Source organism: Camarhynchus parvulus, chromosome 3 (assembly GCF_901933205.1).
Source record: "Camarhynchus parvulus chromosome 3, STF_HiC, whole genome shotgun sequence".
Lineage (NCBI taxonomy): Eukaryota > Metazoa > Chordata > Aves > Passeriformes > Thraupidae > Camarhynchus > Camarhynchus parvulus.
This window is the reverse complement of record NC_044573.1, coordinates 47389049-47414457: the sequence shown is the minus strand read 5'-3', so window position 1 is coordinate 47414457 and position 25409 is coordinate 47389049. Positions and strand designations below refer to the sequence as shown.

General features: G+C 35.9%; 1 protein-coding gene across 1 annotated transcript in view; it reads left to right on the top strand.

Moving 5' to 3' along the window:
* ADGB (androglobin) overlaps positions 1-25409 on the top strand; it is a 98036-nt gene that overhangs the window by 8004 nt on the left and 64623 nt on the right. The window contains exons 2-9 of the mRNA XM_030945672.1: positions 4606-4750; positions 7766-7858; positions 10074-10145; positions 11411-11599; positions 14220-14359; positions 15656-15742; positions 17294-17505; positions 20534-20644. Of these exons, the coding sequence (XP_030801532.1) occupies positions 4606-4750; positions 7766-7858; positions 10074-10145; positions 11411-11599; positions 14220-14359; positions 15656-15742; positions 17294-17505; positions 20534-20644 (1049 nt within the window). The remainder of the gene's footprint in view (positions 1-4605; positions 4751-7765; positions 7859-10073; positions 10146-11410; positions 11600-14219; positions 14360-15655; positions 15743-17293; positions 17506-20533; positions 20645-25409) is intronic.

Below are 25409 nucleotides of genomic sequence, written 5' to 3'. Positions count from 1 at the left end.
GCTAAATGTGAGGCTAGGTAACCATCTCTCTTAGCAAATGTGTGTGTGTGCCTTCAAAAGAGGCTCATTCTTCACAAGTTACTGAGGTCTATTAGTAGTTTGTCTGACACCTACAAGGACATCAGCTATGTTTAAAAATGAGAACATCACACTTGGAAGCAGTGATCTAAATTGCAGACCCCTTAAAAAATGATATGTCTATAAAGAATAATCAGTTGGTGTTCATCTTTTCTGTCTCTCATCACTTTAATTTTCCAGTTTGAACTTGCTTCACACAGAAGGTATGCTTTTTGGGGAAGAAGTCCTACCCCTGTACCCAAACCTGAAATGACAATAAAACCTATTGTCATAGGCTTTTGCAAGCAACTGTGTTTGCAGCATAGATGGTTTACAATTATTTGTTCTGCTCATCATACCTGAGCTGCATCCGTGGCTTGGGTCTCCCCAAACACGAGAGCTCTGAGCACGTAGACTATTTTACTTCTGCAGAGAATCCTATATGTTTTGGCTCCAGTATCCAAGATAAGACTAATGGCAAGGTATTGTAAACCACTCATTCATATTTTGGTTTTATTTTGTAATTGCTACTGACTATGCTAATAATAAGGAGAAGACTGTTTTTCTTTATTAGCTGCTGATTAAATTGTCTGATTGTGATTGTTTGTTCCTCTTCTGAAGAATGACACTAGGTATGAAGAAAAAGAGCAAATCATTTTGCCCCAGAGTTACTGATACTTGGCCAAGCTTTCCTGTATCCTTTAGAGATTCTTATGAACTTGACTGTTACCATGGTTTCTGCTCTGGGTTTCTAAGATATTCAGATGCTACTTTTTAAAAATCATTTCAGTGATTACAGTTTAAAAGAAATTTCTGCTATAAATAAGGTCTTCAAAGGAGTCTTTTGTCTTTGAGGTTGGAAGAGATTAAAGGAAAACTTAAGTAGCTTCCCTGCAGGGCAGATTTGGAGAAAAAAATGAAGCATCTGTTTGTTCGCTGCTCTCTTTTTACTAGTATAAAAGCTTTACTGAGGACAGTAGTAGTTTTTTTATGACTGTTCAAACAATTCACAGAAAGTGACACATTTCTAAAAAAAATCACGAAATTGTTTGGTGGTCCAGAATGACATGAGTATTGGCAAAGGAAGGTTGGAGTAGCCATGCTGTTTGAAAGTACCTACCAATGCTTCTGAAATTCTTGAGAAGACTCCCATCAGTGTTGCTGGGTTCCCTCTCTATGGAATGGCCATAGATAATTTGCAGGTTGATTCATCTGTTTTAGGAAGAAAATATTTGCTTCCTATCTTCCTAGACTCCGTTAACCAAGCTGACAAGATCTTGCTTGCAGAATGTGGTAGTGCATATGTCTACAGACTAAATGACTGTATTACTTGAGAGCACATTTCCAGTGGGCTTGTTTCCTGTCTCTGTATTAAATCTGAAGTGTCTGAAAAACTTAGGTTGCAATCTGTCTGTATTTTCCCTGTAGTGCTTGTCTATCCTGCCATCCCCTCTTTTCTCTGTTGGCACTATATCAATTATACCAGTATTCTTGGAGAAGCTGCTTTAAGGGTCAGAGGTGAATTAGTGCCAACTTCATGGTATTTCATTTGGCAATTTGTTCTTCCTTTTTCTCCTTTAGGATTTAGCACAGGATTAAAAGGAAGTCTACCAGTAATTTGGTTTTAAAAATACTGTTGCACAATGAACCCTTCCAGCCTGAGCGTAAAATACCAGTAATTTGCATTGTCCTTGTATCTTACAGTTCATTTCAAAGAATTCTCACAGTTATATTATTCAATTCTTGTAATAGAGCAACTTCTTAATAGCATTACTCAAATTCAGTATTTTAATTAATTCAGCAGTCTTTTTTCATTTATTACTTATATTTGTAGACCAATTAAATTGCTGTAATTTGTGAATTTTACAGGTCTTGTTGAATTATCATTTCTGAGATGCAGTAGCATTAGACTTCCACAATTTAGTTTAGGCATCTCAATCATAGGTAGCATTGTTTCCATGTCTTCCACATTGTTAATGCTGAGGATATTCTGTTATGTCAAAGTGTGGTAGAAAGTGATTATCTGTCTTAGTGTGATAGTAAGCTAAGTAAGTCTTCCATATCTCATTGTTGCATTTTAAAATTATGCTCTTTTATTATTCCATTATTGTCCCAAAGCACTCAGAAACCTTATAGCAAGAAACGAGGACAGGCTCTGAGTAACATAGTCTAGTGGAAGGTGTCCCTACTCATGGCAGGAGGGGTGGAACTAGATGATCTCTAAGGTCCCTTCCAAGCCAAACCATTCTATGATTCTATGAATTACTGCAATTATCATTAATTTTATTTGTGAATGGTGTCAAAATATCTTTATTATTGGTATCAGTCAGTGAAATTTTCATGCTTCTCTATAAATTTGTAGAAGAGCAAATGCAGATTTAGAAGTACAAAAAAGATACGAAAAAATTAGGAGTAGTCCTTAAATATTTAAAATCGATAGGTAAGCCATTCATATTTCATCTGACATAAGAAAAAGTACAAAAAATTTTAACCTACAAATTTTTTACTATGTGTAAGAAACTGCCAGGAGTAATATTTAAATCAGTGTTAGAAGTGTTCGGGTTTCAAAATATCACAAATGCTGAATCTGTTGATACAGCCAGCACTTAGTTTTTCATTGTTCTTCATGCATGAGGTTAGCACAGATGCAAAAGATTCTTTGAAACAACTGGAAACTATACAAAGAAACTGATAAACACCACAGGGTTTTTCAATTGCTGGGTAAATATTATTGAATACGGAATGAAGCATCATTTGAGTCTTCAAGAAAACACTGGAGAAAATATTATGCCATTAATGCAAGATCAAACGTAATAGAGTCAATTTACAGATGACTGAGGTGAAAAAGATGAAAAAATAAAGCTAAGTATCATTCTACAGAATTCATCTTCCTTCCAGTTAGAGAGGTAGAAGCTATGTTTGGGTGGGTTTTGCACAGCAGAAGGCGCAGATGGTATTGAATTTTAACAGCTGTCTTCCATTAAGAGTTACTGGTAGTGTGGATGAACGTACTTAATGTCTAGACAGTGAGAAATCTTTATTTTTACCCATGTCTTTGTCCTTACTATTGCTAAAGTATTATGGAATTATAGAAAAACTTTGATTGAACAGTGCATCTGGGAGCCATTTAGTCAAACTCCTACTCAAGCAGGAACAGTTTACATCAGGTTGTTTACATCAAGTGTCTCCAAGCACTGCATTTACCAAAATCCAAATCAGACTCCAGTCAACTCCCTCAGTACCTTTGCTCCCGTTGCAGCTAGTCCCATGGAGCTGTGTGTGTCCCGTTGCCTTAAGTGCTGCCCAGCTCCTTCCTCTACTGTGGGTAATGCTTCACTCCCACAGACTTTGTAAATAGGCTCTTGGACTGGGGAGAGACAAATTTGCCAACAAAACCCAAGACACAAAAAGACATTGAGTATCTTGGCCTTTCCGATGTTCTCTGTCACTAAGCTGTTCCCCACCCCACTGAGCAGCAGACATGTGCTTCCTTATATGTCCTTTGCTGCCAGTGTGCTTACGGGAGCTTTTTTCCTTGTCCTTAACATCCTTTGATTATTTCTACTCCAGCTGAGCTTTTGCTTTTGTAGTTTCACTGCTCTACACTTGAGCAATGCCTCTGTTCCCCTAAGTGACTTGTCCCTGCTTCCACCTTCTGGGTGATGTGGCTTAATAGGATTTTCAGGTGTCATTTGATAGACAACATTTTCCTTAGTCAGACTTAGTAATTTAAGTAGTTTCCTTAGTCATTTAAGTAGTCTGTGTTTGACTTTGGAACATGGTTACACATTTTGTTGCATTTATATATAGGAATAATGAATGAATATTCTAGCTAATTCAGTTTTTCAGCCCTTTGTATGCACTGGAAAGATGAAGGTACACTAGTGCTACTTTGTGGCTATGAACACATTGGGTATTGGTCTTGTGAAAATCCTTTCAGCCTCAGCAAAATTATTGCCAGGATTGTGAAAGCCAGGAGAAAGTAGTGAGAATGCTGGTAGCACAAGAGAATGAGACTGCCTGAGAATGAAACTGCCCGCAGACAGCGCTGGCTGGTCTAGCAGCTTCCAGATGCCTTGAAGTGGAAATCCTTTTCCCCCGGGCATCTGGTATCCATGGCAAGCTCCTTCTGGTTATCTAAAGAAAATAAGTCAGAAGAAATGAAGGAATGCCTTCAGATAGGTGAGTGAGTTTAACTGAGTGATGAATGCTAGGACTGGCATAGGAGAGAAAGGAGAGCCATGTGACTTGCAGCAGGGGAAAAGAGGAGGGAAGAAACTGCCCTCAAATTCTGGTTTTGTGCTTCAGTACCCAATTTACTTCAGCAGAAGTATAAATGCATTAAATATTTTGTTGGTTTATACCTAATAACAACATCAAGCATTTTCTAAGATGTTTGCTTATCTTCGTGACAAAAAGTTAACATAGTTAAAAGCACTAAAATTCCTATTACATTAAAAAAATAATATTTTATAAGATAAAATACTTTCTACTACGCTTGTATAATAATGCTGTTCATTTTTATGTATGCTGTTTTGTGTTTTCTAGGCCGTCTATGCTTTCCAAGGAAGCTGCTTCCAACGAGAAGTGGAGATTTCCTATTTGGCCAGAATGGAATGATGCAGATATCAATGCAGAAAAATGGGATGCAGGAAAAGCTGGAAAAGAAAAACCTGGAAAAGGTCAAGTTTCAGTAAGTTGTGTGACACATATTATTTCTACTTCATTTTTTGTACTTGTATTTAATAGAGTATTTGCCACAACTTCAAAATAATGTGTTACTGATAAATATATTTATTTTCAATCATATGTTTTCAATATGTTTAAGTAGTTCCTTACTAAACTACAGTAATAAACTAAAAACAATTGTGCATTGTTTATTTGCTACTTTTGAAATGAACTCTTAACATATCTGTGTGCACATTAATGGTTTAAAAAAATACAACCCTCAAATCTATTTCATAGAATAACTAAAACTGAGGATGTGGGAACAGCTGAACTGTTGTAGTATGTCAGGGCACTGGCACAGTCTTGAGGGCACTGCAGTTTTGGTGGACTCAAGAGGTTTGATGCATCCATCTTTTTTATGGCAGAAATGGATGCTAAAGTACTTTCTTTTGTACGCTGCAGTTTCTGGACGTATGAAACACTGTCTGCAGTTCTAGTATGTACAGAATTATTTGAGGGAATATTGTCATTTTGCAGAAAGTAAGCACCTGCCAGATGTTGAAAAAAATCCTGTTTTCCAACTTTGGAATGAATTAAAATCTCATGGATTTTTACTCCTTCATGCTGGTTATCATTGCAGAGTGTATGGATCTTCTACACAGAGTAGTAGTAAACTGATTTCTTAAAAATTTCTTAAACTCAGCATCCTAAATTGAAATTTAAAATGCATTAAATTTATTTAATGCATTTAAATTATTTATCACATATTTTATATGCAAATTTTGCATTGTTAATATATTTCTTCTGAGTGTGTGCTTGTGTACTATGTTTATGTTTCCATATATATTTCTAGATTATTTTTTTTCTTGTCCTAAGGTTGAATATATTATACTCCTATGGGGCCAAAGTATTGTTTTGAGAGAAGGTATACATTCTGTACTGAAGGCTGTCTTAACTTGTCAAGCAAATAATTTTCCTTTGTGTCCTTCTCCTGTTCCTTTACCACTTTTGGTGTCTTTGGCCTGTACTCAACATTTATCTAACACTAATTTTTAGGTCTACCAGGCATTATTATCATACATAAACTTCAAATTAACTATATATGAAAACCTTTCTTCTATTTTAGCACAAGAGGTGTTCTGAGTTGTTTACTGGACTCTTCTGTTCTTCAGCTACAAGCTGTATGAAACATTGCTTCTTTTACATGTTTAAAGGAATTACACGGCAGTTACAGCAGATGAATTTACAGATCTAAAGTATTTTGTAACATGACCTCTTTTGATCTAAGCAGATAGCCAGAATTCAACATCAAATAGGTTATTTCAGTTGGAAACAAAATTAGAACTTTTAAGTACACTTGGAACATGAATATAAACAGTCCTATTTTCTTGTGTGGGTAAAGAAATCAACCTGAAGTGATCTCTTTCCTTGCAACACTGAAAGTCTTTTACCAACCACCTGAACACAATGCTCTCTCTTAGAGCTGTGCACTGTGTTCCTGAGATTATGCATTTGATCTTGTCTTTGTCTTTTGTGCTCATTTCTTCCATGTCCTTCCTGTAGAACTTGTGGTTGAGACTCCTGTCCTTAGAGCATGAACCCCTGAGACTTGGCACTTGTCTCTTATAGCCACCTTAAATAAAAGACTAGTTTAAACTTGATAAGTTAAAACTTGATTTTTTCAGCCTGGACCTATAATATTCTGCTTCAAAACATTTTTTGCACTAGTAAGCTAAAGAAAGGTTGTATCTTTCCAGGTGTGGGGTTTTTTTTTTGTTTCTTTGTTTTTGTTCGTTTGGAGCTTTTTGGTTTTGTTTTGGTTTTGGTACTTTGCATAGTGTCATGTCATTGCCATCTGCCTCCTTTCTCTGGTTTATCTAGTGTTTAAGAGCTAAACTTTCCTGTTATGCCATGAAGTCAGGGTTGGTTGTGTCTGAAAGCAGAATATAAACACAGTTAATACAGTTTTGTATTGTCCAGGCTCCAAGGAATTCTTTAAGCTTTCAGAAAAAAGAGAAAGTATTCCTAAAACATTCCTTCCCTCCCCTCCTCCCCAGCTTCTCTTTTTTCCGTCAGGTACTGAAATAGGTTGTTGCAGATTATTATGTTGAAGGAACTTATACAATGGGAAAAAAAAATGTGGGGAAAAGGTTATTTGGGGGTCTTTGGTTTGTGTTTGGTTTTTATGCTTTTCTGATGCACTTTGTTTTGTCTTCCATTAATCATTAAGGACTCACAGATTTTTGTTCCGGGCAACTCTTTCTCTGCTCTGTAGAAGGCAGAGTGCATCGTAGACTGTGAAACACTCACAAATGTGTAATATGCCTCCAAGTTCTTGAAAATCCAGGCACAAATAAAAGGCATTATCCATGTAACTGATTAGCTTCTCAGTCAGCACAACCTGTATCAGAGGCATGTCCTCATCCCACGTTGTGCCAGCAAGTAAACAGACATCGTATATCCTCACGCCTTCTGTGCGCATGGAGGATAAGCATCACTTAAAAATGCAAGTTTGAAAACTGTATGAGCCTCTCTTTTTAATGGGCTAATTCATGCTGTATAATTATAGCTCTCTTTGGTTTCTATGGCAGTGCTAAATGCATGGAACATGAGTTTTTCTGTTTCTTAATAATCACTTTAGAAATTTAGTTTCAGTGTTCTTAAAAGCTGTAGAAATAAGTGAGTTAGAAAAAGTACATAGGAATAGCTTGGTAGAAGAGTAACTGACTTAAAAATTTAACCTTTTTTTTTTGAGATCTTTCTGAAAGGGGAAAAGAAAAAGAATAATTTCATATAGACCTCTTGGAAAGTGCAGACCATATAAGCTTCTCTGAATACTGGAGGCGGCTTTTGTGCTGCATTTTCATCTTGGGCTTTGGGCTCTTTTTGTTTAGTTGTATATACTATTGGTTCTTTTTTATGGTATTTTGCTCCTTAAGTGAATTATCCTGTGAACAATATATTATTTTAAATCTCATGGAAGATACAATACTGTAATTATTAAAGTTGGTCCATTTTTGTTCATGCATATTTTGTGTAGCCTGGATTTGATGATCCTGAAGGGAAAATACAGTTGCCAGCATCCTTAAAAGTGCGTTCGTGGAAACGTCCACAAGAGTTTTTAACAAAAGAGGTAAGAAACAAGCAAGGCCGTGATGAAAAATTCCCAATTGCCTAACTTGTGACAAGTAGAGTGAAATTAGCAGAGGAAGTTAGTTCAACACGTAAAAACCACTTGACCATGCAGTCAGTCCTGTCCTGGACACTGGTGTACATGAGGGCTCAGTGACCTGTGTGACAGCTCAGCTGTGCTGCTTGCATGGCTGGGCCCTGGAGCTGGAAAGCCTGAGCCCAGGGTGAGCTCACACTGCTCATGGTGATGGAGCAGCCTGCAGGCAGCTCCTGCTCCTTACTGGCAATTACATCACCGTGACTTTATCTAACCACACAGCAGTTCTTCAACATCCTTTCATTTTACAGCAGAAATTGGGAGCAGGGTTATTTTCTTGTAAGAATATTCTTTCGTAGCTCAAATTGTATCATAGGTCAGCAAAACCAAAATGGATGACATCTGCACAGAATACTGCATAGATGAACCAGAGACCTGCTTGATGCCACACAGCACGGGTTTCTCTGTGTCTAAAAGGACATAAGATTACCTATACTAATCCCATTCTTTACAGTTAGCGTAATAATAGCATTCTCAGTGATACTGTACAGAATCTGAGATTAATTATTAATTAAATTTATTAATGGGATAAGACCACCATGGATCAGCACTTCCTGCTGCAAAACATCATGGTTATGTATCCCCCCACATTTGCTTCACTTTTTGACTCCCATGTTCATTTGGAAGACAACTGGACAGAGAGATGCTTTTCTGTTTTTATAGATACCTTCTATTTCTCTATTCTCACTTAAGAATTACTCTCATGGCAGAAAATTTTCTGTATGTTCCACCTGAGCAGGTGTCTGAAGTATTCATATTTTTCATGAAACCATGAACTAACTTTACCAGAACTACATTACTTTTTTTCACTTCAACTATCATATTTTTCTGGGCTACACAGAGTACATGTCTTTGGCAGTACTTGTCTGCAAGGTAACCATAGCATTTTAAAATTGTGCATAGCTTTAAAATTAATTGCAGAGAAAATAAACAGCCTCCCATTTCAAAGGTTAGTGTTCTCCAGTTCTGTTACTAATCTAAGGGTTTATGTGATTTACTTCATATCTTGAAGTTTTAAAGCACTTAGACCACCCTTCCAAGTTTTTCAGGCTTGTCAGTTTTCTTTTTGTCAGCTTGTCAGTTTCATTTTTTATTAACTAGACTCTAAACAGATCTATGTTTAATTTTTAATGGACGGAGGGGGAGAGGTCAGAGCAGTAAGTGACAAGACCAAAAGATTGGATAGGAAACACTGCCAAAATGCATAAACTGAGTGGAGGTATCTGAAAGATGAGGACAAGAAAGCTGGCAGCCCAGAAAGTTATGGAAACATGTATCTGTATTAAAAATAACTTTTAAAATATATCTCTGGAGTAAGATGAAGAAAGCATTTGTTTTCTTTAGGACCTGATTAAAACTTTGATGCTTCTTTTGGTCCAATATATTTTGAATCAACAAGCAATGATTACCAGAGATTTCATATAAAAATTAATGTAAATGTCAAGCAATGAAAGGCTACTAAGAATTATTTGTTAGCTGATATATTTTTAACTATAAAAGAAAGCATAAACAAGCCAATAGTGTGGTAAGCAAAGAATCAAGCAATGAACACCAATACATGATGAGAGGCACAGATACGTTTAGTTCAATAAACTGCAGTCCCAGTCTGTTATTATTAAACTGCTTACAAAAAGGAAATGGGCTGTACAAGAAGAAAATATTCATGAACACAACATAATGCAGCCAGAGATATGACAAAGTTGCTGTTCAGACATTACACTATCTAACTGACCATGAGCAAATAAATCCCTGTGAACCCTGGTGGGTGGCTAAGGGAATCTCGAAGTATGAAACAGTGTTATGATCATGATTTAAATGCAGAACTGCAAATATCTTAAGAAATTGAGGGCATCTCAATTTACTCACATGATTATTCAATATGATACTCTAAATCTCCTGGTAAAAATAATAATTTATTAAAAATCTGAACCTACATTTAAGGAGGTTTTATAAAGAAATACCAAACCATCTACAAAATGATCACTACTAGTTTTCAAATGTGTAATGAATGCTTGCCGGATGTCCAACATTTGCATGTCCACTGCAGTTAAATGCTAATGTTAATTTAATTTTCTCCAGATAATTTAGTTATGGACCTAACTGATTTACTTTCTACTAGGTTCCTGTGATAGTGCAAAATGAAACCTCATTTGATCTTGTTTCAGCAAACGAGCACATATTTTGTTGTGAGGTAGGTGGAAATACATTAATGTCCCTTTAAAAAAATTATTTCCTTTTTATCTTTCTTTGACTTTTTGAATTTCACTCCAAAGTCCTACAAAAAAGAAATATGTTGTGAGAAGTTTTTTAAGTGGAAAATGAATGAAGGGGATAAAGTAGCAAGAAATTATCTAGATTATTATAATTAGTGTTTATCTTTTTTAGAAATTGAAATATCAGTGATGGTAACAGGTTTTCCAGCTGGATAATATTGTCTAAAGAAAGAGTAAATAAAGGCTATGTTATAAAGGATTTCTATTTTTTACTCAAACTTTCTGGAAGTCCTAGTAGTCCAATATATTTTGAATCAACAATCAATTTGCATGTGTGTGCAAATATCTGTGATCCAGTCTTTTCTGTCTCTCCAGAGTTGAATAAAGGTTTACTGAATTTCTGCAGGGTCATGGAAAAATGTAAACCAAGTGGAACTAAATCATCTGAGTGCCTTACTGAATGTAATATCACTTAATAATTTCTATTTAATTCAGTATGTCAATGCAAATTCAAAATTCAGCATGAGAGATATAAGGGAAGAAACACCAGAAGACAGGTCATGTCAATTTTTAAGTCCAAGAAATCGCTAATTTGTTCTAGGACAAGTTTCTTAGAATGTCCATAGAACCACAAATTAATTTTAGGGCACGTTTCTTGTAGTAAAAGATTTTTTTCATTCCAGTATACATCAATCCTTATAACAGTTTGGTAATACTTGTGAAAGTAAGGCATACATCATAAATCTGCATATAATAAAAGCTCATGTATAAAACAGGATTAGTTTAAGTTCTTATTTTAAGAATTAAATATTTCTAAGTACATTTAATAATTTAGGATTTCCTTTACTGAGTACAAATAATGACTATTCAAGGCAATGTTGACTTTTAGCAACTGGCTTTTAAAAAGCAATTAAACAAGTGACAACTCACAAGCCCTGTAATATAATTTATTTTAGGATCATATTTCTTAATTTGTCTTTGTTAAATAATGAATACCTTTATTTATATTGTGCCTTTGCATGAAGTTGCATGAAGTCTTGTGTTGTTGCAGATAGGTATTGTAATGATTTTAAGAGAAGTTGTGACAGCGAAATAAATTTTTCCATTAAACTATAGCTATATTTTTATGTCACTTTTTTATTTACAACAGGATCTGATTTATTCTTTGATCATTATAACTTCACATTTTTTTCAAAATGTGTTACTTGCAAAAACTTTTTTTTCTATTTTTCTCTTGTTTTAGCTGATGAGATGGATTGTAAGTGAAATCTATGCTGTCTGGAGGATATACAATGAAAATTCCTTAAATAGTGAAACACCCACACTTGTTTGGAAACCTTGGGAACACATTTATGGCTTATGTAAATCTGCCAAGGAACGCATAACAGTGTACAATAAATTTGGAAAATATGCATTGAAACTTTATTGGATGGTGAGTGGTTTCCTCCAACAATATAAAAATATGATGCAGCTAGCATGGCAAATTTTAATGGTTACTGGACATACATTTTATTATTGAAAATAGATAGATTTTTAGGAGTAGAAAAACTGACAAATTGTTGATTTGAATGCTTGTTAATTAAAATGTCTCTTACAGTTCATGTGATTGTTGTACAACTTGTGGCCTGATAGAAGTGTTATTACTTGCAAAGGCAATATTTATTTTTGTAGTTTTGTAGGTTTGATGCAAATGCTTAGTAGAGTCAGACATCTGGCCCACACTTCTGGTGTATTAGGCTAAATTTTTTCTTTTTATATTTAAGTAATTCAGTTGCCTGACTTTACAGAGCTATTTGTCTCTAAATGTGTTTAAAGATAGTTAGTGTGAAGACCATTTTCTGAAGAGGTACTGGTAAAACTAAAACATCCCAAGGATTTCTAAAGATAATAGATAATAATTTTTTAACACATTTGGCAGTCAACAGGGAACACTTAATTGCATATTGAACCTAATTTTAATAGAGAAATAGTAACATATAAAAGAACTGACATCTAAAAGTTATCTATGTTGTTGGAGTTATTTCAGTTACATTTGCCTTTTGGAAACAGAAAATGTTGCAGCATGCTAAGACCTATAACTAACCCTACTAAACTTCCAGTTGCCCAAAGCTGAAAATATTTCTAAAAAGTCAGTTGGAAACAAAAACTTGGAAGTGACCTTCTCTGTAAAGGGAACACTTATCTGATTTACATGCATGTGCTTTCCTCACCCCTTACTACTGCCTTCACTTGTGGAATAACTTATATTTCATATAGAAATGAGTTCCATGAGTTTGAGAAAGCACAAATTGTATTGTCCAAGCTCCTCAGAAGAAGACATTATTCTGTGTGTGAATTTAATGCTGCAGATATTATGAAGTCATGTGGTAAAAGACTACATTTTAAAGCATATCCAAGAGTTACCAGTGCTTCATTTTCTTTGTCACTTTTGTCACTTTTTGTTACACTCTTTGTCTTTTTTTTATTTGGGCCTGTGTGTTTATTCAATTTGTTTTTTCCTCTGGGTATACAGATGTATTTTACAGAAAGAAAAACAGGAACAAATAGGGTCACCTGTTGGAAGTTTAAACAAAATATACAAACAAGGAAAGACAAATATCAGAAGAGATAGAGGAGAAATATATTTCATAGGAGAAAGTAGAAAAATAAATGAAAAACAGTGCAAAAAGTGGAAGAATAATGAACTGATTTCACTAATGTCTACACTGAGTCCTGAAGACGTTGTACACAACATCAAACCTGTGGATAATAATTTTTTTTACATATTTGACAAAATATATACATTCCATCCCACATTCTACTTTCACTTTGCCTTCCTGAGGTTTATTGAACTTGTTCCTGTAGTTATTTTTTTCTCACTTTTTTCTGTCTGTAGACCTGCCCCACATTTTTTTTTAATTTTTTGGTTTATTTTCTTTTACTTATCAACTTGTTCTGTTCTCCCTAGTAAACTTCAGCAACTACTGGAAGAGGAGATGAATATGTGGTCATATCCCTGACTAGGTCCTTTTCAAACTAGGGAAGTTTAAATATTTTGTTTTTGTTGTCACAAAATGGTTCTTATCCTTAAAAAGATTAGCTTCTTTTATGATTTTTTAGTATCTTTGACCTCTGGACTAAATTTGTTTTCTCCTTAGACCTATAGAATTCATAGCATTAATCAGCTGTCATTTCAGCTTGAACCCATAGCTTAGTTACAAGCAGAGAGCAATAGTTTTGCACTCTCTGATAACACATGGTGAACACTTTAGTGATTTGGTCATTCTTCATCATTTTGTGGGTGAATTAACAGAAGTATTTGCTATTGGCCCACCTATTTTCTATTATATCTTCATCACTAGGACACAGAGTTTTATTTGAAGAATGGTAGACAAGATTATTTTGTGGAATATTAGCTCAGTTTACTAATGAAGTATCTCATATTGGAGATACCAGTACTTTGTCTTACCTCTTTGTTTCTTATCCTGGAAATACGGATTTTTTTTTAAATATATGTATCTATATTTTTTAATTTTTTTACATTTGATCATTGTGTTTAGTATAGTGTTTTACAAAATACTGTTGTAATGTGTAACAGGAGACTAACTGCAGTCAGTATCCCCAGGTAGTTTTTGGGAAGCAAGGGGAACTGCTTATGTCACAAGTATTTTCCAGACTGATATCTAAAGAGACTTTTAAAAAGCTGCTATCTTAGTTAAGCCTTTTTTAATCATTAGTGTTTCTCAGGCATCTGTCATGGCAGCTGAAGAAACAGTACTGAATGCATGCACATGATGTACTACACATATGAGATGAAATATATTTGGAAATAGCAGCAATTAGATTAATCTCTGGAACAAATAAGTCAGAGCAGTAATAAAATGCTATGAATGCTGTTTTCATGTTTCTCATAAATTATGTGAGAACTTTTTTAAAGCCATCTGTGATGTAAATCGAGTTACAGTAGAATTAGGTTCTTGGGAAAGCATTAAAAGTTCTCTTGTGTACTCTTTACTTGCCAGCCCACAAAATAATTTTTTTCTTTCTGCTTTTCTCCCCTTCCCCTGTCACAGGGATGCTGGAGGAAGATCATTGTGGATGACACTATGCCGTTCAGTGAAGAGGAGAATTTGTTATTACCAGCTACAGCCAGCCAAAATGAACTTTGGCCAATGTTGCTGTCCAAAGCTATAATTAAGTTAGCACATACTAGGTATGTTTTGTCATCTCACTTTTGGTTTGTTTTGTGAAGTCACATGGTAACAGCAAAATTTGATTTAGTATACTAGGAAATGTATTTTGCTACATTTTTGTAATGACAGTTATGCACTTCCAAAAGCTGACACTGTAAATCAGAAAAACAAAATCCTCTACAGCTACAGAAGGCACAGGATTTCATTTTTAGATGTGTTGTGTTTGTAAATTTATTCACAGAAAACTTACAAAGAAACTGGAGTACTCTCATTATTTGCTTCATTTGTTTGACTGTATTCCTGACAACTTCTCATGTGGCTTCCTGCCAAAAAGAAGTACCTGTGAACTGTTAATGAAATTGTTATTGTGAGCCTTGACCAGTATTGACTCAACCAATGTTGAAATTAGAGTTTTGTGAGCTTCTTTTGATATCTTTCTACAGTTGTGAAAGGTACAGTTGTGCTGTTGTGTATAGTGATCTACTTCCCTAGAACTAACTGGAAAAGCAGAAGGTGGCCTATGATGCAGTAATTGACAATTATGGCTACAGGTTCCTATGAAATGAGGAATGAAGACCAATAGTTTAAATGAATAAGTTTGAGAAAATAATTCAAAACACACATCTGGGTAATGAAGCTTCCCTATTTTCGTCATATCAAGTTATGTTTGTCAGAAGAGTCATCTAAAGTATGTTGACACAGGCTAAGGAGTTGCCAAGAGGTGCCTGTTAGGAAACTTTGCAGGAATGTGATTGACATACTGCATTTCTCCAGAGCACAAGGGCTAGCCATACAAGTGCTGGCATCTTTGGCCTTGGTCCTCTCAGGAAACCTCTCCAGAGAGTAGCAGAGTGTCAGTTTGAAAGAGTGAACTTTGCTAGAGTGGAAGTGAACCAGCTAGAGAGAACCAGCTTGTTCAGAATAACCTGGGAGCTAAAGAAGCTGCTTAGGAAATGGAAGTTGTAGAATCATAACCCTGTTTTAGCACAAGGAATTTCAAACCCACATCTCCAACACTGCTACTGTGTGCAAGCATACATAGTATGCTTGCTAACAAAGGTGAAAAAAATGCCATTGTACCAGAGGGAGCACTAAAATAATGGAGCTGATGTGAAGGCATTGACTTTGTAGGGGAGTAGTCAGCAGTGGTTTGGAAAACTGTTGAAATTGCAAGTAATGGTTTGTTTTTCATCAGACAATTCTGTGTATGATCTTATTCCTTATTACATGCTCTTATTACAGAAAGCAATGTAGACTACAGAGTTTACTGTAGTTGGTAACATTATAATTGTAAAAAGTCTGCTTTTGTCTTATAGTATACATGCAAGTGGAAAAAGAGAGATGGAGGAATTTACAGTTCTACAAACACTGACTGGATGGATACCAGAAGTTATTCCTCTCCAGTAAGTTCTTTCATTAAACAATTTATGTGTCAGTTATTTAATATTTAATTCTGTAAGGCATTATGAAAAATAAAGCTAAGCCCTAAAAGTCCTTCACCATCAATTTTGGAAAGTGAATGGTTTATAGTTCAGGCACTTGGGTAACGTACCTTTGAGAAATGCAATTTTACTGTGTTTTTCTTTGTAAGTCACACAGTTTCTTGTAAAGCTATTTATCATGCTGATGCCTATTCTTTATAAATTAATTTAGCTAATATTAAACAGCATGAGGAAAACAAGGTTAGAGAAATCTATGTTGTGTTTAGTATGCAGTTATAAAATGTCTGCTGATAATAATAATTTTATATCTGAATATACCATAGAAAGTATATGTCATGAATTTGGAAGTAATCAGTGTCAGCTAGTGTGGTGTTTCCACCCTGCAAATTGTAACAGTTGGCAGACTTCTAGTTTCAACCAAAAATAGTGTTTCCTACCTACAATAATATGTTTCTTGTTTCCTATGTGTTATATGTTAATCTTTTATTTTTAAAGAAAGACATTCTGGTTTTTCAGCTTGGTATTCTTTTTACTAAATTAATTACCCAGGTATTGATACTAAATATTTAGATTTTTTCTTTTGAGTCGCACCTTTTTTGCCTTTTGATATATAAATTCAAATTAATATCTAGATAACAAATAGTTATGGTTTATATATAATTTACTTAGATATACTTGTTTATTTATAACCATATTTCACTAATAAATAATTCCACTCAAAGAATATTTTATTCAATTTTTCAGTAATTTTTATGTCTCAAGCTATGCTTGCAATTTAGGTTTTTGATATATTTGTGTCCCACAGTAGTGTGTATGTAGTTCATGGACTTAAAAATCTAACTAGCCTAAATTTTATTTCTTTCTGTAGTTAGTTTTACAACTTCAACAGCAAAAACCAGTATTCACTCACTACAAATACATTATACCATGGAATATGAAAATGTGAATACTACAGAGTCTTTGGAATAGTAGTATAAGATGACGTTAGCTCATTTTACAATCACTTATTTTATTTAAAAAAAAAAGTTGAATGCAGTTAACTTGAATGAGACTCTGCATGACCCTGTTTGAGATAATTTCTGGAATGATCGAGTTTCTGTGGAAAATTAACATGACTGCAACTGTTGCATCATATCAAAAACTTTTCAGTTTGGAAGTACCTTTGGGACACTTTTTAATATACAGAGATAGAATCACCCTATTATATGGTGTAGTTGTAAAGTAGTCTGCAAGTTTCTCTGTCACAACTAGTATCTGCTAAAAATCTTGAGAAAGGATGCTTTATTTGCATGCATCTCTAACCACCATCTCTTTTTTTATGGGCTTTTCATAAGCTGTCTCAACAAATATTTCTGATACAGAGGGTGTTGTGTCTTCTAAAATAACCCAGTTGTGGTTTTTAGAGTTGGACTGTGAGTTGTGGTATAGTGCTGTCTAAATGAAAATCACACTTTCTTCTCTTATTGGAAATATCCCTACCACTAACATATACATTTGTGTTTTCTCTTAAAGGCCTGAATACCTGGACAAAGTTTGGGGCTTTTTGAAAGAGATTGTGCCAGAATTCACCTTGCCAGAGAAGAAGTCTCCAGAACTTGAGATTACTCAGGATGATACAAAAACTGAAGAAACCAGAGACTCAGAGTTAAAAAGTGAGCTTTCATCTGTGAGTAAGCTGCCAGATTCAACTGAGAGAGCAGAGACAGCCAGTAACATTAGCAAAGGTCTGTAATTTTACATAGTCTAATCTTTGTAGGCCAAGTTTAAATAAGGTTAACATCATCTCTGTTTCAAATAAGTATATTTTGCATATATTGCCACATACAACTCTGTGGGTTTGTTGTTTCACCAGACATGTTGCAATGATGTATATTCAAAAAGCAGTACTAGTCTTTTATTTTATAAAAATAGTTTCCCTTTCTGGCAGAGATTTTTTCAGCTCCATGTCACAGTCATTTCTCTAAAATAGAGTTCCTTGCAGAGAGATACCAATCAGAGAGGTTACAGTTTCTCCAAAGGCAACACTGCTCTGACCATCAATTAATTATATATTTCATAATGGGTGTTGTAAAGTGTGATTACCTACAGAGTTATGACAAATATATTCTAACATCTACCTGTATTTTTATTTATTGCAATTTTTATTTTATTCTGTTATGTATATGCAATAATTTTCTTTCAGAGCTGTTAATCCTATTTACATTTAAATTTTAAAATTTAGATTTATAAACTAGTTTGTTCCAGTATATTATCCTTCTTTTTTTTTATTTGAGAATGAATTTTCTTAGTTGCTGTTTTTAACTTGAAGTCATGGGTGCAATTTCAAACACTTCTCATGCCTTTGGAGAGTACAAATCACATGCTAAAATTTCTATTTCTTCCTAGATTTTCAGAAAAATCACTGACTTCCTTGCTTTGAATCCCAAATACTATGTCCCAATGTCTAAAGTGTTATAAAAGTCTTAGAAGTTACCTGGCTGAGGTAGTATTCTCTCTTCTTAGGAAATCTTGCCATCATTTTGACCCAGCCATCAGTGGGGTAGATATTTCAGAGTTTGGAATGGACATGTCACTGGCAACAGCACTGTTGTTCGTCCAACAGGGTACTGTCATTTTTTTCCCTTAAAACTAAGTAAATGTAATCGTGCCTAAGACTTAAAAATTCATTAGTAACTGAAATAGGTAAGAATCAGGGAACCATTGTGTCCGATACAGCTCTGTAATCTCCAACTCTGAGGCTAAAAGCTTTGTTGAAATGTTCTGTTGATGTTTGAGATTGATGTTTGGATGACACAAAGCCATCCGTGTCACCATGAGAGATAAGGACCTGGGGATCCTGGTGGAAAACAAGCTGCCCCTGAGTCAGCAGTGTTCCCTGGGGGTCAAGAAGGCTGATGATGTCCTGGGATACATTAAGAAGAGCATTCCTATCAGGGCGAGGGAGCTGATCCTGCCCCTTCCCTCAGTCTCCATCTGGAGTGCTCTGTCCAGTCCTGGACTCTTCAGCACATTACAGACATAGAGCTCCTGAGTGTGTCCAGCAGAGAAGGCAATGAGGGTGTCTGGGAGACTGGAATGTCTCTGACGAGGCAAGGCTGGGGAAGCTGGGCCTATTCAGCTTTGTGAAGAGACCGCTGAGAGGGGACCTCATCAATGTGTATAAGAATCTAAAAGATGGGTTCCAAGAAGATGAAACCAGGCCCTGCTCCATGCTGATGAACAGTATCAAGAGAGGCAGTGGGTGGAAACTGGTGCACAAGAAGCTCCACCTGAACATGAGGATGAACTTCTTTACTGTGTGAGTGGCTGAGCAGTGGAACACATTGCCTGGAGAGGTTGTAGATTTTCCCTCACTGGGAATCTCTTTAAACTGGAGATATTCAAGAACTGTCTGGATGCAGTCCTGTGCCATGTGCTCTAGTATGACCCTGGTGGAGCAGGGAGGTTAGACCAGATGACGCACGGTAATCCTTTTCCACCTGAAGCATTCTGTGGTTCTGTGAGGCTGTATTGTGCAGTTGGCACAAAGGAATGAAGGAATGCCATCCAAAATGGCTTGGACAAGCTTGAGAATTGGACCCATGAGAATCTAATGAGGTTCAGAAAGTCCAAGTGCAAGGTGCTGCACCTGGGTTGAGACAATCTGAGGCATGAGTGCAGACTGGAAGAAGAACTGAGAGCAGACCTGTGGAGAAGGACATGGGGGATCTGGTGGACAAGAGGCAGTACATGAGCCGCCAGTGTGTGCTCACAGCCCAGAAAGGCAGTTGTATCCTAGGCTGCATCCAAAGCAGTGTGGCCAGCAGGATGAGGAAGGTGAGTCTCCCCCTCTACTCTGCTCTTATGAGACCCCAACCTGGAATGCAGCATCCAGCTCTGGGGTCCCAGCACAAGAAAGACTTGGACCTGTTGGAATGAGTCCAGAGGAGGGCTACTAAGATGATCAGAGGGGTGGAGAACCTTTCCTATGGAGGCAGTCAGAGAGCTGGGATTGTTCAGCCTAGAGAAGAGAAGGCTTCGGGGAGACCTTAGAGCACCTTCCAGTACTTAGAGGGGGCCTACCAGAGAGCTGGAGCAGGACTTGTTACAAGGGCATGTAGTGGTAGAACAAGAGTGAATAGCTTTAAACTCACAGAGAGTAGGTTTAGATTGAGTGTTAGAAGGAAATTATTTCTGACAAGAGGGAGCTCCTGACACAGATTCCCCAAACAAGTTCTGGTTGCCCAGTCCATGGAAGAGGTCAAGGCCAGTGTGGGACTTTGAGCAACCTACTCTGATGGAATGTGTCCCTGACCACAGCAGGGTGGTTGGAACTAAATGATCTTTAAGGTCCTTTCCAACCCAAGCCATTCCATGATTCTATGATTTTTATTTTTTTTTTGTAATTACTGATGCATGAGAGCAAGGATAGAAAGAAAATATTTGGCACAGTGCCAGATATACAATGATTTCTTACATTGTAGTAAGGACATAAAAAATGTGCAATAACTAAAAGGTGGGACCGAAGCCATTCTGGCTCCTTCTCAATAAATCTTCTTTTACATCTTAAGGCCTACTTTTTATTTTTATTTATTTTAATTAAATTACATTAGTTTTTTATTGTATCTCAACTCTTGACTTCAAAGAGTTTGTGGTTGATTGTTTTTAAAATTTATCTAAAATCTTATTGAAGCATTTGCACTGTATGACATTTGATGACTGAAAGTTTTTATCTTAGAAAGAAAAATATTTAATCTTTATTTTGCTTAATAGAAAAAGCAGAGCAGAAAAAAGTAGGAAAGAAAGTAAAAGGAGGAGAGAAAGAAAAAGGCAAGTCTACAGGAAAGTTGGCAAAAGCCCAAGGCCTTCAGGACTTAACTGAAAGTAAGTCCTATTGTTTTGAAGATAAAAATACAGACAGGAGTTATATGTAAAGCAAAAGTCTTTGCTTTAATTTTGTTTTGAATTTAACTGGGGGGAGGTTGTATTTACTTTTGGTTTTGTTTAAGTTGTAGTCATTTATAGCTCACATTACACACTGAAGTCATTCTAACCTAATCTGCAACATAGATTAAAAATAGTATATTGCAGTACTTTGTTTTAGTGGCAAACTGTCTTACAGTTGTTCTGTGTTTAAAAAACAGCAGTCCTTCCTCTTTTGTAATTTATTTGTTTAGTATCCACTTTATATACAAAATTGCAATTGGAAAAAGCAGGAACGCTTCTTTGTTGAAGGGCAGGGGAGCTGGGGCGGGGGCAGGGGGCGGGAAGAAATGTTTGTTAGAATTCATTCCATGATGTAAATCTAAATTTTTTTAATCTTTGCCCAGGAAATACATAGCAGAGAATTTGATTCCTGTATTGATATATTCATAAGAGCATAAAAATTAAGTAAATTCTTGTTTTGTGCATTTGTATTTAATGCTAAAAACAAACAAACAAAAAAACCAAAAAAACCTCAAGAAAATACATTTTAAACAAATCACAAGTAAATACTAATCCGACAGCTAAACAATCAAAAAAGATATTTCAAATTTATTAGCATAAACTATAGAAGATTTTCACAAATGTACAATAAGCTTAAATGCTCTTGACTTTGCTTATGGTTGGATACATGTGGCATTTCCATGTGACTAGCAACAAAAACCACTTATTAACTAGAATGATTTGCAGTTGCAAATCAGTAGGTGAGAATAGGTAGAACATCTTCCTAAGGGAAATAACTGCAAAGTAAAAATGAAATTTACTACATGAATGATATTCTTGCTTTTTGATATGAATCCTGGTTGAAATTAGTGATTTAAATAATTTTAAACTGCAGCAAACCAAGATTATGGTTTGTCTTCAGCACATATATTTATCTAAACTCCTACCTTACATACCACTAAATGATTTAAACAGCAGTAAATTTTGAAATATATTGCAGGAATGTAGTTTGCTTTAGTGCAGCAGGTGTGGAATAGGAAAATTAGGTGTTTCATGTGAATATAAGTACAGTGACTAACTAGTACTCAAGCATGTGATAGAGAAAAGAAAGCAAAAGGGAAGCAAAAGGATCTAAGATATGTATTCTAGAAAGTGTCCAAAAGGAGTGAAAGAGCATTTAAAAAAAAGAGGCAGTGCTTCCATATGAAAAGTGACATGACATTTAGATCTTTATCCTGCCACTTAAAGCACAGTTTATGCTTTTTTTGTGAAAGACAGATAGTGTCCTGTGAAGAGGTTATTTAGAAAGATTATTAATTCAGGTCTCAAGTACACAGATCAGAGAAATCTTTTATCCTAAGTTTGAATCAAAAAAGACTTTTGGAGAAGAGTGAGAGCTAGGTATCTCTATAGTAACAGAGCAAATTTAAAATTATTAGACTGAAAGGACAAAAAAAGGAATTGAAGTTTGAAATAATACTGAATTATGATGCATTTTTGTTGTGAGAGTGTAACTAAATGAGGGAAATCTTGCAGGCTTGAGACACGTGGTCTGCAGAGTGGCCCAGGACAGTAGAACCATTGTTGTACATAAAATAACATCTCAAAATAGGTCTTGATTCAAAGTCAGACTCCAGAGGCAGTAGTTGTAAAAAGTTCCTGAATAGTTCTGGTAGAGTTTTGCAACAGTGACTTTACTTAATAGAGCAACATTTTTTCCTTTTCTTTTTTTTTCTTTTTTTTTTTTCATTTTAAGTGATTTGAAAAGTGGTTCATTCCCATCATATAAAAGTGCTTATTTTCCAGCTGCAAGCTTACACACGACCTGTTGACTGTTGATTTCAAGGAAATTTTTCTTCTTTGTGATAAATATGGACTATTTCTAAAGAAATATTCACCAGCTCCAGATATTATTTATATTTGACTTTTAAAATGGCTAAACCTCCTTTTTATTCATGACACATTGAAGTACCAGTTACTGCTAATTACTTGGAAACTTCTCTTTCAGGCTTTTGATTTTGTGTGGGCTATAATATTTGAATTGTGAATTGATGCTGCCTGGCAGCTAAGCCACCACCCATCCACCTGTCAATCCCCACAGTGGGATGGGGCAGAGAATGAGGACTGAACCCTTTGCCCAACCCAGTGTTCTTGCTGGGGTGGTGGAATGAGAAACAGAGGATTTATTGGTGTATGAACTCGGCTCAGCAGTTACTGACATGCTGGTGTGTTTCCCCCAGCATTTTGGTGATGTGTCTAAAACAGCACCACAAGGGCTGCCCTGATGAGAGCTCAATCCCAACCAGATCCAGTACAAACATATGCAGTTCTGAACCACTTGCACAGTCAGACCAATGCTTGCTGCACCCACAAACACAGTATGATCATTGGAACTTTGAACCTGTTTCTCTATTCATCCAGTTGTGGGGATCCAGCTGAATAACAAGCCCTTGATATGGTCAGTGTGAACTCTTCCTGAGAGCAACCAACTTTGTCTTTAATAAAGGATCTATCTGAATGACTTTGATCTAACTTTATCAGTCAGACAGTCTTCGGGAAGTTCTGGCAGACAATTCATGTGTTCCTACTGATCCATTTTAGTGTACAAATCTGTACTTTTCCACTCAGCAGCTTTTTCTTCTGGCAGTAACGCTTTCATGCTTAGGGTATGTCACAGACATTTCTTTTATGAAAAATCCTCTCTCAGGATTTTTCCTGCTGAAGCTGAGAAGTTCAGCAACCAGATGTAAACAATAAGTTATCTGCTGCTGTGGAATGCAACAGGTCCGTCTGGATCGGCCCAGCTTAGATTTTTATAGTTGATGGCCAATCCAGGGAGAGAACTCTCTCAGACAGAGTCGGAGAGAGCGGCCTTGTTATCATTCTTTACTTTTCTATTCTTAGCTTGGCAAGCTTCTGGAAAGCTCTCCTGCTTTTTCTTTTTAGTATAGTTATAGCATATGTATATATCATAAAATAATAAATCAAGCCTTCTGATAATAGAGTCAAAAATCTCATCTCTTCTTTCACCTAAGAACCCGGTTGTGACAACCGTCACAAGGGTATCCCCTGTTTTATGAGCAGTTTTTACACTGAAATGATAAGAAATGATATGATATGATATGATATGATATGATATGAAATGATATGATATGATATGATATGATATGACATGACATGACATGACATGACATAAGGTACTGTGAGGTGAGAGTCCGAAGTGACGCAGGATTCCCAGGCAGGTGCAGAGGAGAGCTGCTTTATGGTAAAAAACAGGCCTTTTTTGTGCAGTCAGGCCTTTATCAGTTACATACTTTTAAATCATAACAAACATAATTCAACCAACCACCATACACCACAGTGTGAGCGCGTGATGGTGACATACCTTGTTTTTCTGCCTCTAATTCAGCTGAGTTACTTTCCCATAGTCCTTTTTTGCTTAGCTGAAGTACCAGGCCTGAGCCATGACTTTACAAGGCCTACCCTTTTTAAGGTTTTACCTATATGCAACAAGGTACTCAATCACCTTGTTCCTATAAAGAATCACCACTTTGCTTGTATTTAGATTTCCAAACTACTGAGTTTCTTAATAATTTCTGAGCTGCTGGAAAGGGAATGCTATTACATTTGAAAGGTCATTAGCTGGGAATTTGGGAGTTTCTTCTACAAATCAGCCATGTATTTTGCTAATCTCATTGTGCCTTGATACAAATTCTGTAATTAAAGACAATATTTTCTATGTCAAAGAAGTGTTGAGGTTCTTATTATACTTAGAAATTTTGAACTCAAGTAGATCTGTAATCATCAGAGTCAATGAGATAAACGTCACATAACTGTAACATTCTTATAATTTTTCTTTTACCTTTACAAGAGTTTTCATTTACGAGGTGGATTGAAGCCTAATGTTTTGGTTTTCAAATTTCTATGATATTCATGTTAATTCTGAAAAACACACAGGTTATTTTTCTGAAAACTCAAAACTTCCAATATGCAAAGCTAATCCAATATGCAGAGTTAACATCTGAGCTGCAGACCTGATGGTCAGGATATTGAAAGCCAACTGATGTGTTTCCATAGAATTGTCTGGGTTGGAAGCAACCTTAAAGATCATCTAGTTTCAACCCTCTGCCATGGGCAGGGATACCTTCCACTAAGCCAGAGTTCTCAGAGTCCCCCCATGCAAGTTGGCCTGGAACACAACCAGGGATGAGGCACCCACAGTTTCTCTGAGCAACCTATTCTGGTGCTTCAACATCCTCACAGTAAAGAATTTTCTTTCTAGATCTAAGCCTGCCCTCTTTCAGAGGGGTCAGTTAAAATAATCGCCCCTTGTTCTATCACTCCATGTCCTGCAGAATCTCTCTTCATCTTTCTTGTAAGCTCCTCTTTAGATACTGTAAGGCTACTCTAAGATCTCCATGGAGCCTTCTCTAATCCAGGCTGAACAAAACAAACGTTTTCAGCCCTTCTTCATAGGAGAGATTTTCCAGCCCTCAGATCCAGACCCACCTTTGTGGTCTTCATCTGCCGTCATTAGTCCTTGGAAAGTTATACTACACCATCAACTCTTGTTTGACAGATAAATATTTAAAAGAAACATTAAGAGTGAGAAAATTCTTTGCAAGTCATATGTAAAACATATGAAAAACAAATAAAAATTGTTAAGATCTATTAAAATCAACAGTTTTAATTCCTGACCTTTCTTTTTAGTGATTGGATATGT